This window comes from Solanum dulcamara, chromosome 4, assembly GCF_947179165.1.
Source record: "Solanum dulcamara chromosome 4, daSolDulc1.2, whole genome shotgun sequence".
Taxonomy (NCBI): domain Eukaryota; kingdom Viridiplantae; phylum Streptophyta; class Magnoliopsida; order Solanales; family Solanaceae; genus Solanum; species Solanum dulcamara.
In genome coordinates, this window is record NC_077240.1 from 10,745,859 (window position 1) to 10,760,032 (window position 14,174).

The 14,174-nt window shown below is 35.5% G+C and overlaps 2 protein-coding genes across 2 annotated transcripts; one reads left to right on the forward strand and one right to left on the reverse strand.

Moving 5' to 3' along the window:
- The first annotated feature begins 3,197 nt into the window (after window positions 1-3,197).
- LOC129886164 (histone H2A.1) lies at window positions 3,198-3,982 on the forward strand. The gene is made up of 2 exons (XM_055960735.1): window positions 3,198-3,490; window positions 3,590-3,982. The coding sequence occupies exons 1-2, from the start codon at window positions 3,287-3,289 to the stop codon at window positions 3,824-3,826; spliced, it is 441 nt and encodes a 146-aa protein (XP_055816710.1). The 5' UTR covers window positions 3,198-3,286; the 3' UTR covers window positions 3,827-3,982.
- Window positions 3,983-6,533: 2,551 nt separating this feature from the next.
- Window positions 6,534-12,374, reverse strand: LOC129886165 (autophagy-related protein 18a). The gene is made up of 4 exons (XM_055960737.1): window positions 11,320-12,374; window positions 9,103-9,310; window positions 7,095-7,221; window positions 6,534-6,976 (listed from the first exon to the last, which is right to left on the reverse strand). The coding sequence occupies exons 1-4, from the start codon at window positions 12,223-12,225 to the stop codon at window positions 6,886-6,888; spliced, it is 1,332 nt and encodes a 443-aa protein (XP_055816712.1). The 5' UTR covers window positions 12,226-12,374; the 3' UTR covers window positions 6,534-6,885.
- Between the last annotated feature and the right edge of the window lie 1,800 nt (window positions 12,375-14,174).

Consider the following 14,174-nt stretch of genomic DNA (forward strand, 5'->3'; position numbering starts at 1 on the left):
TAAATGACCCACGTTTTGGGCTTCAACAAGACGAGAAGGGTCTATGGGACGTAGAGAGATCTACGGACCGTAGAGGGGTTCGTGGTTTTGGTCTAGAATTTTGGGGTCTCATTAAATGACCTACGGACGATCGGGATAGTCCGTAGGAGGACCTATGGTTCGTAGGTGGGTCCATATAGTTACTCCGGACGTTATTTTCTGAGGTTATTTCAATCGTTTTCTACCCTTTTAATCCCTGAATTATGTCGTTTCTATACTATTCCTAAGTCCTATAACTATTTTTACCTTTCAATATTCCCTCGTTCCCTCTCTTTCATTGAAAAAACTTCAAAACTCTCTCAAGGTCTTCTTCTCCGATTCTCTCCCAAGGTAATATAGAGTCCTTCGAGCTTCAAGTCTCCGTTGAAGAGCTATCTTTGAGTTGTGGTGTGTGGAATTTTCATCCATGGAGCCCCCAAAGAATCTTCAAATTTTCTTTATGATTTCTTCCAAAAACCTAGGATTTTCATGAGCATGCATTGGGTTCATTCATTCTCATTGATCTCAGTGTGCATGATTCAATCTAAATTACATGTTTTCAATGGTTTTCTCATGAACCTATGCATTATTATAAATTATGTTTTGAGATTATGATGCATCATGATTGAATAAACTGTGATTTAAAGATGCTTTTAGATAAAGTATCAAGTATGTTTTTATGAAAACAAGGTTGTTTCAAATTGAAATATGTTAATCATAAAGGATTTTCATGGTTTATATGAAAAGTTTATCATGATCTAGATGCTTTAGATAAGTGTCTTTTATAAAGATGTTATGAAATTATGATATGTTAAAGGGGTTATTCTTATGATTCAAATATGTTAGGATGAACTTGGTATTACTAGATTCTTACCATTTGCAAAGACTACTATATGTTTATGTATGATATTCCATTGAAAGTTTACTTAACACCGAGAAGACTTTGGGATGAAGGTACACTCGTTAATAGAGACGGAGTTCTTTAGTAGCAATCCCTTTGTCCCATAACTACGCGCCACCATAGGAGAAAGGGTCACACGTTAGTCGAGGCGTGATTCCTTAGTAACTTAGTGGATCCACAAATAGATCATGTTCATGGTCCTTACCTAGCAAGCAGGACAATCTCTTTTTGATAACGGGAAGACACTAGACTTCATGTTATAGCTCACATAATTTATGTCGGTTAACAGTATCTCTCAAAAAGACCTATGATTCTCACTTATGTTCTGTTAAGCTTATGATTTTCTCGCGATTGTTGCATTGATCGTGTATTATGTTTTTAACTTAGATTCGTCAGATTAATTATCATATTTTAGCTTGGTCATTGCATTATCATGCTTCAGACTTATTATGCTATTTTTCCTCATATTTATGCATCTCTTCTCATAATTAGTACATTTCGAATACCGATCGCATACCTTTTCCATATTGTTTCATAATATAGGTCACGACACTTCTCCTTAGATCCATGGTTAGTACAGACTTTTATCAGCTTCACAGTATTTGTCAGTCCTCATGTTCCGAGGACGTTCATATTAAACTCTATTCAGATTTATATTCCTTATGTTAGATATAACTAGAGACATGTTTTAGCACCTCTCCTGCGATAGAGGCTTTAGACATTAGATGGTTCCATCTATGTTGAGTTGTATCTATTTTTTTTTCTTTTCATTATACTATATTAGACTATGTTAATACTTCAATCTTTTTAGTAAAGTAAACTAAATAATGTAAACCAACAAGTTCTTCTCCCCCACTATTTGAAAGGCATGAGCTAAATTGCTCAATTAGATATTCAATTCTATAGAAATCTATACCACCTAACGATTTCAAAAATCAGGTTCTTAAATGATTAATACGAACGTAAACAGTAAACACAAGACATAAAATTTATTGTGGAAAACCTTCTTGCTCAAGAAAAAAAAAACACAAACTACACCACGTAAGATTTCCACCAAACTTCATTAACTTTCAAAGAGCGGTTTTAAATTACAACTCAATAATCAAGAAAGTCAAACCCACTTCTTGTTACAAGCCTCACTTTCTACCTTAGAAAATTATAACTCAATAATATTTTTAAGTAGAGTTCAAACACATGAATTATCTTTCAGAAAGAAAACCCAACTCTAGTTTTTCTTTCTTCGATGTTTTGCTCTTGGACTCTGCCTTGCCTTTTGCTTGAGAAATTCGATTTCGGATTTGCAAAGCCAAGTAATTCTTTGTGCGGCCTTTTCCTTTTATAACATTGGTTTTTGAGGACCTAGTTGAGTCCTTCAAGTAAAGTGTAACTTTAATTTTATTACTTCTCCTTATAGGAGTCCTACTGTGCCCTATTTCCTTATTTCTGCGTTTTTGACTCGTATAAGGATTTATCTTGTGCCATCTTTTCTTATTTCTATGTTTTTGACTCCTATAAGGATTTGTCCAGTTTTCCACGTCGGCCTACTGCACCATCCATCAAGTAAATCCGGTTCTCATTTTTCATTATCAAAACCTGTTTGAATGTTGTTAATAAATTCACTATCTATCAAATAATAATAATAGTCAGACTAAATAAATAAAAATAGAAGCAATATTATAACAACCAACTAGGTTCGATATTTACATAACATGTTAGGAGCATGTTTGGATGAATTTATAAGCTAAAAGTCATAAGTTATAAATTTTAACTTATGTATTTTGATTTATTTTATCGAAATATTATAAAACAGGTTTAAAATTTATTTTAACTTAAAAACACCTAAAATAAATTAATTCATGATTTAGATTCACATTTCGAGGCTTTTCTTGAAGATCAGTTCATGATCATTGATTAGGATTTACTTAATTAAATGTGTAACTAGATAGAATAGGGCTTATTAGGAATATAATTATCCTATTTAGGAATAAGAAAGTTTTCACGAATTCGCAACTAGTAGCACAAATAAAAATTCAGGAAAATTCAAATTCCCCGGGCGCGGTTTTATCTCTTAGTCTGCTAACTCAACTAAACACAAATGCGTGTCAATAAATGATTGGCTATTCGCGTTAACCAAGGATCGCTGTCCTTTCAGCTTTTTATAACCGTAAGATCAAATTGAAAGAAATGAATCGGCATCGTTAAAAATAGATGCTCCTCACGCGGATCGCCAGCGTGGCAATCTCATATCTTCCCTATAAATAATAAACTCCTTGATTCATTTCTTTCATCAGCAATTCAAATCTCAATCGAAATACTCAAAGCTTCTTCTTCTCTTTAAGCTTTTTATTCACACAGAAATTCAGAGCAATGGATGCTACTAAGACAACCAAAGGTGCCGGAGGAAGAAAGGGTGGCCCAAGGAAGAAGTCTGTAACCAAATCAATCAAAGCTGGTCTTCAGTTTCCTGTTGGTCGTATTGCTCGTTTCTTGAAGAAGGGTCGTTATGCCCAGCGTGTAGGATCTGGTGCTCCAATTTATCTAGCTGCTGTTCTTGAATACCTTGCTGCCGAGGTACTAAAATAATATAAAATGATAAACCTAATTTGTTTCTTCTCAGATCCGTAATTTTCTGTAGATTTTGTATTGATTTGTGGGGTTTTTATTTTACAGGTGTTGGAGTTGGCTGGAAATGCGGCAAGAGATAACAAGAAGACCAGAATCATTCCTAGGCATGTGCTTTTGGCAGTGAGGAACGATGAAGAGCTGGGAAAATTGTTGGCTGGTGTTACCATTGCAAGTGGAGGTGTTCTTCCTAACATTAACCCAGTTCTGTTGCCTAAGAAATCTACAGCTTCCGAGGAGAAGGCATCTACACCCAGGGCAACAAAGTCACCAAAGAAGGCATAAGGCTATCGTTTAGAAGTTTAATCGCTCGGTTAAATATGCACCAATCTTTTGTCTAGTTTATCGGTACTTCTGGTAGTAGGACGTAGATTTCTGTTATGCTTTGAAAACTTTGGTGTAATGTGCTTGGAAATATAATAGAAAATATCTCTTTTTCTATCTTACTGTCTTTTTTCGTTTTTGTCCTAATCATTGTGTGCTTTGGTAGTAGTATTTACACATAGCTGAAACTTCTGTATTGCCGTGGCTTGTCAAGGTTACAACATCGAAAGTCATAAAATCATGGTAAATGGAAAAGTAAAAGGCATGGATGCTGATTTGATAGTTTGGTGAACATTCTAATTTTGTACACAAAGCGGATTCATATGTCCAATTTAGCTTTTCTTAGAATTAATGTGAATTTGCTCTTTCATTTTTTTTTGAAGAGTTTTTGACGATGGAAGGTCAGTTGTAGGTGAATAGTGTGTCATTGTTGTTTCTAGCACTGCTCAGTTTACCCTCAGTAAAGGTGTAATTTAGACAGCAAAATGTAGTAGAGTGCTGTTTTTCATTTAGTCCAATCTCATCAGTTACTTTTTATGAAACCACAATATTCCTTGACAGAGTAGAGTGATATCTGCTCCTTGATATTTCTTCCTTCCCTTCCATTGCAGGAATGCTTGTTACAATGTTGTGGCCTTGGGCATTCCATTAACACTAGCAACCTCCTTATCATTGTTTGCATCTTCTCTGTGGTCCTCTATCCAGGTGTGATATCCCCTTAAAAAGTGCAAGTTTTGATGATCAAACTACCATAACAGATAATATTGCTCTACGCAACTACCATCTTGTTTTCGCCTATCCCCTGTAGAATCTTAGTGCCCTCTGATGTTTATTTCATCCCTCGTTTGGGGAGATATATTTCTTAGTTGAAAAGCAACTATTTGTCGGGATATTTAACTGGATAAAAGAATGTTCCAGCAGGAAGTGAGTTCTATAGTTGCTTTGTTGTATTGCTATTGTCTCTCTTTCTCTCTCTCTATCTTTTTTAGTTGGGGGCAGGGGATTACAACGAAGATTTTTATAGGTTTGCATCCTAATGTGATAACAAATGGAGTAATATAATGATCAATGGATTTTGTGAAGGGTTATTTGATGAAGCTAAAGATATGAAATTTAGTGAAACAAAGGCTTTCTTGCAGGAAATGAATTTCCTGGGACGAACTTCTCATTTGATGCAACTACAATAGAGTTACTGAAAGACCTTATTGCGGAGGATCCTTCGTTTCTTAACAAGATACCAGCATTGCAATCAGCAAAAAGGAAATGAACACGTTCTCTCTGGAGAAGATTTCGCATCCAATGCAACTGTGGAGGCATTTCTTTTGCTTCCTAGGCAAGCTTATTGAGGAGCTAAACTGCTGCTTATTTTGAATAATTTGTCCTCCTCTATATCTTGGAAATTAGATGCTATTGCACTCTAAATATGAGGAACAATGTAAGTATGTAACTGTCCTTATATACATATTAGATTAAGAAGTACCATTTGCTACCTGTATAAAATAGATTCATATGCGTCTAAGTATCTGTCTGGAAGCGTATAAGTATGCAGTACAGATACGTCTATTGTATCACGAAGTGCCAGCCATATCTCTGTTTTGCTATAGATGTGCTAGTTAGAGTAGATATTAATGAAAGAACTATGCTAGACCCCTTTTGTAGCACTCCTTCAATTTGTTTGTCTGTAAGTGCAGATCCTTTATCTAGCACCTTTTGGACCATTAATCTGATCTTGTAAATCAGACCATGGATTATTGCCAGGTTCTTACTCTGGGGCTCTTGTTGCCTGTCCTGACCCAATAGGTCATTGTTACACAAAAAGTTAGTAATTGGAGCAGCGCAAAAAGCGACATTACTATGTTCGACTGTAGCATTACTAGAGCCTATGCTATTAGAAACCATGCATGCAGCTGGTATGCATCTTTGTTTTGCTTCTCCACGTTGGTCAGCTGCCAAGATAGACGAAACAAGAGGTGGTGCCTCTTCCAAAGTGGTGAAAACAGAAAAAAGGCTGCCACTAGAGGCATCTTTAGCAACTCCATCCAATTTTATTTTATGGGATGCTTGTTGGTGGTATAAAGGTGGTACAAAGTTCCTTGCAGAGCCATAAGTTAGTGTTCACCAAGTACATTCTAAAAGGAGAAAAAGAGAAGAAATAACACAATTCATTAATTTGTTGCAAGCAGAGAAGGTGAAGAACAATTTTCCAAACAATTCCTGCTTAGTATTTCTGCTAGAGTGCCATTTGTATGGTATACACTCAGAGATGGATTTTATTATTTTGTTAAAGTTGGCTCCTCTAAGCACATGAGGCACTTTTTTGGTAGATCTGTCATGACTGCTAGTCCAGTTTGGTTTAAAATTATTAGTCATCACCTTCCTATATTTTCATTCACTAGGCTTTAGCTCTCCTGTTTAATAAGTCCCTTGGGATTATAGACGTCTCTACCTTTATTTCCGGCTAAAATGTAAGAAGTTTGCATCTTCTCCGAGATTGTAGACTAGAAAATTGAAGGTATTTCATAGTTGAGATGTATAAAAAAATGGGAACTCGCTGGACCGGCAGTCACTATATAATTGACGGTAGTATTAAACAGCCATTCCCTGATGTCAACATTCCATGTTTGTATTAAACTTCTAGGAAGTGTCAAATTAAGTGTGTACGATGATCTGTCGGCAGAAACCATTACTGGCCATAGATTTTATAGAAAAACAGAAGTAGGGAGCCAGACAAATAACTAAATAGATACTTCAGCACTACGATGACAGACATGCCCATAACAATACTTCAGTTCTACGATGACACAGCAGTAACCTATATACAGCCAGAAGGTTGTTACAAAAGTCGACCTGTTCACATCTTATATATGTACATCTTTTTTTTTTTGGGATGATGTATGCATATTTACAGTCATTACCAATGTCCACCTGCGAATTTATAAATAGATACAGTAAAAACAAAAGCCACACAAGAAATAGGGTAGCAAAGAGAACTGTAGCATGCACCAAGCTAGCTTCCCAAGTTAGAAATTCTCCTCAGACTTCAAGAAACTATGATGTTCCAACAGGGACATCTCCCCACCAGTTGCTGCATCATACTGGCATCGGTAGAAACTGCATTTCCAATTCATCAAAGCATTAATAGTTGAACTTCCAAATATGTGATTCACTTGTCACAAAAGTTGGGACTACATTAAAAAAAGACATGAAGACTACACATCGACAACCTTACCTGCCATCCATTCCAAGAATCACAACTGTATTCTTCTGGTGACCAAAGGCCACAATGTGCTGCAGACCTTCTTGCAAGCGGAACTGCGCCACAGACCACTCAGAGCTGAAATACTTCGGTAGCACACCTGCATGGAAAAACACCACAAAGGTCTGTCAATAAGCTTAAAATATTGAATTACTGACAAAACTCTCCAACTAGTTCATTTGCAATTTCTCCAAGAAATTCTGTCCCGAGTATATTGGGCGACAAAATTACAAAACCGAAGGACCTATTCAGACTGTTCAACAGAAACCTACAGTCAGTGTCATCTCAAAAATAAACCAAGAAAAGATTGATATTGCAAGAACCTCTTCCTAGAATCTGAACCATATGACGGCAGCAAAATATGTTTCAAAATTAACTGCACACGCTTCAGCTCTAGGATTTGAAAGTTCTTCGAACTAAGAAAGATGTTGTATTCTAGGGTTGCAAATATGCTGAATTTCATGCAACGCTTGGTTTTTTAAGCATTATTTATCTTTCAGATTACTTACCTTTCATCAAATTCTTTGAAATGATCATACTTAAAACAACAAATTCCTACATTTTCTAGTAGACAGCACGATTCAACTGTTGAGGCCAACAACCCCTATCAGATTTCCAGTTCGAACAAATTTTAGACCCAAACAGGTATAGCATCGGTGTCTTCTGTCCAATTCTTAAAAATTGCCTTAAAAATTCCTTGTGTTGAAACATCGCAGCTATAGCAGAGAATTAATAATTGTAAATGCAGGGAACTATACTTAAGTGAACAGTTCCATGTGACACAAAGGAACGTCCATCCAAGGGTTGGGGGCGTCGAGTGGGTGAGGAGGATACCATAAACACAAAATGTTACTGATAGAACTTGTTTTCCCTACTTCCATTAAGGAAGTCATTTTCCTCATTTTTTAAGGAACTTGTTTTCCTAGAGAAAATGCCGTCCAAAAATTTTGTCCAACCAAACATGGGAAAATATGAAAATTTCCTCCATACCATACACACCCTAAGGAGGAACTTCATTTCCTAGTCTCTAGTGGGCAGGTAGCTGGCTGATCATTACAGGGATTTTAGGACACATTCCAAAGATACACAACCTTCCGATGCCAAAGGGGAACTTTAGGCCAAGACTTGGAAAAAGTTCCCATCCATATTTCTTTTATTCAGCTTTAACAACATTCTGAAGCCACCTATTCCTCCTCCAATTTAATAAGAGCATATGCCATGAGGAGCTGAACAGTAAGATAATCAGTAAACAGAGCTGGATGAGTGATTCCACACATTGTTTCCAAGAAAGATTCCATGATGAATTACTACACATAATATTGCTCATTTTATACTTTCCATAGTCCATACCATTAATTTATGAAAACCAAATAACTTAAAAACTTTTTGAGGGGGGATACTTTTCGTTAATATATAGGTCTGCAATATGCCCCCTCACGTGCAACCTGATTCCTTCTTTGTGGCAATAACGTGGATATATTCTTGTTAAGCGAGTGGTAGTAAGACTCAGACCCAAGATTTCAACTTACTCTAATACAATATTGAATTGAGTGAACCACGTCACGTAAAACCTTAATATGTTATAAAAGGAGACACTTCAATTCATTTTTGTAGGCCAAAAACAAATATTTCTCTTCATTTATGATTAAAATGTTCAACTGATATCACTGGTGGCAATCCTGTATCTAAGGAGGAAAGTTAACCCTTTTTTCTGTGCGTCAAAATTTAGAAAATGTTATAATAACATATCAGAGCTACACACGGAAGTTGAAGCAACAGAAGGCCTCTATGGAAAATTTGATGCATGTTTGTGAAAGAGTTTAACTGAAAGTAGGCGATTATAACAAACAGATGCTTGCACTTCATGGAGTTCTCTGAATAACTAAACTCACCTTTCATACTATAAATATCATACACTTCCTCGGGAAGATTTGCATTTAGAGTCGACTAACTAAAGACAAGAATATAACAGGGCCATTACCTCTTATGAAAGAGAGATGAGACACAGCTGATGGAGATGTAGCATTTGACTCAGATGCCCCTCTTGGTCTATCAACACCTAAAGCTGCTGAATCAACCTTTAGATTGAACACATGGACAGTTCCTTTATCACTGGAAACAGCTAGCCATTGTGCAGTTGGAGAAAAAGCAAGGCTATAAATTTCTGCTCTATCTGCGCCTCTCCTGACCTGTATTAAACAACAAAAAACATGCTTAAGATCAAAGACCAGAGCTTACATTCCATTTCCAAAGTGGCAGTTGTTAGCAATAAGCCAATAACACACCAGGCCGTTCATTGGAAATCAAATGGCATTCAAAATCTTCAGTGAAATGGTATCAATAGAAGGCATAAGCAATGCATGTAAATGATTATTTATGCCTGATGCACAGTCTCAGTGCAAATAATTTGACATAGTTGCTACTTGCTAGTTCTTCAAAAGAGGAAGAGACCATAAGCATTGGAAGGACATACTAATATTTTGATGATGATTCATGCATGAATACTGTGTAACTAGCATTAAGTAAGACATCAACCTACTTTTCATCTTTTTCATACTTTTAGGTAGACTGGTTGTGAAGTTGCCCAAATTTTTCTCAAGTACATGGAGGCAACTTTCCTTGTCCTTTTTGATAGGCTAACTTCATCAAAACATATATATGAAGATGGAAACACCAAATCTCAGGAAAGTCTTACAATGAACAAATTATTTGGTTTTGCCAAAAACAAGCAGCTACTAAGGCAAACTGATTCTCTAGAAAATTAGAAAATACATCATCTTTGTAATTCTATTCATATAGTAAAGCAGTCTACAAATAATATGACACCGTAAAGAGAAATCTTTACATCACAAGAAATAAAAAGGAAAACTGATTATCTAGAAACTAGAAGATATGCATGCATTAAAATAAAATTATCATGAGATTGAAAAGTAACTCCTTGAAATAATACCAACCTTAATCCACTTCCTCACTTATCTTTTTACTTAGCAGAGAACAACATTAGTTGCCAGTTGATAGGTCTGGTAGTTGATAAACAAAGGGATAGAATCAAGGTGCATGCTGAGACTATAACAGAACCAGTACCTAGAAAAACTGTAACTTTACAGTCTTCGGAGGTACGTGAGGGAAAAAGGGAAAGTATTGACAGTTAAAACCATCCCATGTAAGTTTTTTTTTTGATGAAGTAAATAGTAATCATTGAAAAGGATCAGGAAGATGTTATGTGGGCAAAAGGTTACAAAAGATGTTAAGCTCCATTACAGTAAAGTTTAAACTAAAATCAGGGAGCTAACAAAGTCCAAAAAACTGCCCTTACCATTCACAGGGAAGCAATAGTACCATCTAACAAAAGGACAAAACATCTAGACTTAAGAGACCCATGTATGTTAAGGCAATCAATATCTGGCTTATGAGCGCAATAGTTTCATTTCAACGATCTTTGCTGATGTTGCACCCATAAGACAGCTATTGGAAAACCAGTCAAGTTCCATTTCGGATAAACTCCACACGTGTTGAGCTTATTAGCCAGAAAAACTACCCTAGCTGTATGTCATGGTTTCTAAAAACTTTGCAGAAGGTTAAGTTCACTAAACATGCCTATGAGAGGTCCAAGGGCTACAAGAAAAATACTTGAGATCCCCATGTAAGAAATGTAGAGGCAGCAGTTCATTTGGAAGAAAGCACCGTCAATCTTATGGTGTCTGTGGAGTATGACGGAAAATGCTTTTCTGGAAATAACTTTTCAATGTTTGGCTACCTTGATTACTTGAAATGTAGAAAATGTTTGCATGTATTCCTACCGTTGTGAAAATTGTCACCCACCAAAAGAAGGTACAAGTGGACTTCATTTTTCTTTTGTAATATCCTAGTTCCTACTTCACATCAGTTGCTTGAATAATACTAAGACATTATTGTCAACCTATAGTATCTAAAAGTAGTACCAAAACACTATCCTTACACCGTCTGCTCTTTGTTGTACAATTACCATTTGTCACATACTTTATTACCCAGCCAAACATCGGACAACTATCCAGATAAAACTTTTTTCTTAGGAACACATTTTCCATGAAAAGCATTTTTCCCTATACCCAATACACCTTGGATTACTTTCTCTACCGGAAATTTGGCATCAACATATTAACCATGTAAACAAAACCATTCAACAAAGTATGGCCATTAATTCAGAGCAAGTGTATACCTCTTGGACCAAAGATCCATCTAAAGTATTGAACACTCTGACAAGAGTCCCTTTACTGCTAGAAGTAGCCAGCAACCTCCCATCATTTGTGAGAGCAAAACACACAATCCTCGAGTCATGTGCCATTATAAACTTGGTCCTCTTAGATGCATAATGTTCCACTCTCACCTGACCCTTCTGTAGACCCGGACAAACCAGAACCATTGATCCCGATACCTGTGACACCTCACACAAACCCTTGGGGTTTGCCACTGTCTCAATCTGATGTAACAGTTTCAAATCCGAGAAGTTGTAAACAAATATCTTCTGGGCCAATACAACCACAATTCTATCCCTTCTAAGCCTAACAGATTTCACCTCGGATCGAAACGATAGCTCACCGATGCACCTAGATTGATGATCATCCCATATCATCACCTTATTTAAGGGATACTGAGGTTCCGGACCTCCGCCAACCAACGCCAAAATATTGCACCGAAAAAGCATCTGAACAACACCAATTCCACCTCCACCATTAGAATTGCCGGTAAAATCGCGGCGGAAAATCTCACGGAGCGGATCACAGTTGTAGATCCGGAACCCGCGATCGGTGCCCGCCGCAAAGCATCCGTAATCCTGGTTGAAGGAGAGGTAGAGGACATTCGGAGGAGAGGAATCAACGGGAAGAGAAATAGAATTAGGGCTAGGGTTCACGCTAGTGGCGGCGGCAGTAGTGGGGGAGGTAACCGAGGTTTGAGAACGTCGATCATCATCAACGGCGTCAGTTACGGCAGCTGAGATATCGGACAGGTCAGAGAAAGAGGAACGATCATCGGAATCAGTTCGAGGAGAATTTTCCGACATGTGAGGGGAAACGAAAGGGTTTGTATCGGGCCAAGGAGAGGAGGAAGGGAGGGTAGAGGTCATGAGGTAGATCGGAGAACGGCTGCAGATGGCGGAGGAATTGCGTGCTACAGCGTAGAGGGTGAGAGAGAGAGAGAGAGAGAGAGAGGCGGTGATAGAAGGAGGATGAGAATGAAATGATTGAAGAAAGATAGGGGGTGTAAGTGTAAGATAGAAGAAAATTTACGGACAGAAGGTTCCTTTTTTGTTGTCTTACTTCTTCTAGATTAGATTATTAAATTTTAAAGGCCCCTCTTCAGTTTTTTTAAGTAACTTTCACTATATTTTAGTTTCTAAGATTTTCTAGATAATCTTTAGTTTAATTAATCTATTTATTACCGAGGGAAGAAACTTCTTTTCATGTATTACGAGATAGATTTGGATGATATTTTTATTTTTTATTTACTTTTTTAATAATAACAAGATCAATTTATACGATATATTTGTTTGTAGGATTAAAATTATGAATCAAAATAATGCTTAATTACTCATTAAAAGTGATTACCATTTACGTATATTAAATAGTGTCATTAATATATGGAATGATCAAATAAGCTTTTCTTTTGTTTATTTACTCTTACCATTTTAAGGTATTTTAAAATTTGGGTTCATAATTTGATAATATTTGTCATCTAATGTTGCGATAAATAAAATTTACATTTAAAAATTTAAAAGATCATTTTCCAAAATTAGTTCGCATGTTTGAAAATACAAGTTTAGATTATCTTATAAGTTTCATTTGCATTAGATGCAAATTAATCATCAGCAATACAATCTATTATTTATGTCATCGTATATATTATTTTAAGAGCCCGTTTGGATTGGCTTTAAGTTGGTCAAAACCAACTTAAAGCCCCTTTTTAGCTTTTGAACGTGTTTGTCTAATGCTGATTTTAAGTCATAAAGTTCTTAAAGTCAGTCAAAAATGAAAAGTTAGAATTCCTAATTTTTTTTCCAAAGTGCTTAAAGTTATTTTCTTTGACCATGGAAATTACTTTTATATCCCTTATATTTTAACTAAATTCCCAAACTATCTTTTTTTATTCTTTTAATCCTAAAATTCATATCATAAGCACTTTTGTCCAAACACTTCTTATTTATAAAAATAACTTTCAGCAATTCAAAGTTCTAAAAATACTTTATACATAAAAATTACTTTTTTTAAACTGGGCTCTAAATTAGAATCAACAAGATTGAGCTTCTAAGCAACTCCAATCTTCCCGGGCTTGTGAATTGGGCCATTTGGTTATCTTGTGAGGCTGTGAGCCCATGGGCTAACACACTAATTATTGGGAAACTTTCAAAAAAAAAAGAGCAAATAGTAGGCCTTAAATAAGACTCCTTAGCAACAATTTCACTAATTACAATTCGGGAAACTTACATAAATATACAATATTAAGAAAATATTTTTATCATCTATATCAATAAAAAAAATCACTGAATATTTATAATACAGTTTTAATACATATTGCAGAGAACTATTTATAAAACATATATATTACAAATTTTATAGATAGATAATACATTTATCACATACTTTAATAGAATTATAATACATTATGTCAGTTTCTTACTACACAAACATAATATATATTTTAAAACGCTTATAATACATTTATATTGTATGCATAATTCACTTTTAATACAAGTGTAGATTTATCATAATATTGCTATATATTGCTATAAATGGTAATAAATAAAAAATATTGTTAAAATCAGTAATTAATTTTTAAAAAACACTCAATCAAATAATTTTTCCTTACAATTCGTAGGTACACTTTGGTTTGTTACTCATTTATATTTTTATATTTTTTTCCACAGCTTTTGGAGAAAAAAATACAAAAACAAACTGATTTGTATCAAAATGAATACATATTAGGAGGAGAGAGGCGAGCGAGATCGAAAAAAGAATTTGCTATAAAAACAACATATAATGATTTATTATAATTTTTTAAAATTATAACTGCGTTCCA

Bases quoted from the DNA above. Each gene is read 5' to 3' on its own strand.
- LOC129886164 (XM_055960735.1), top strand. From the start codon at position 3,287: ATGGATGCTACTAAGACAACCAAAGGTGCCGGAGGAAGAAAGGGTGGC. The intron at 3,491-3,589 runs GTACTAAAATAA...TTTATTTTACAG, and splicing joins TTGAATACCTTGCTGCCGAG to GTGTTGGAGTTGGCTGGAAA.
- LOC129886165 (XM_055960737.1), bottom strand. From the start codon at position 12,225: ATGACCTCTACCCTCCCTTCCTCCTCTCCTTGGCCCGATACAAACCCT. The intron at 9,311-11,319 runs GTATACACTTGC...TGTTTAATACAG, and splicing joins ATGGATCTTTGGTCCAAGAG to GTCAGGAGAGGCGCAGATAG. The intron at 7,222-9,102 runs GTAATGGCCCTG...TTTTCCATGCAG, and splicing joins TCATCTCTCTTTCATAAGAG to GTGTGCTACCGAAGTATTTC.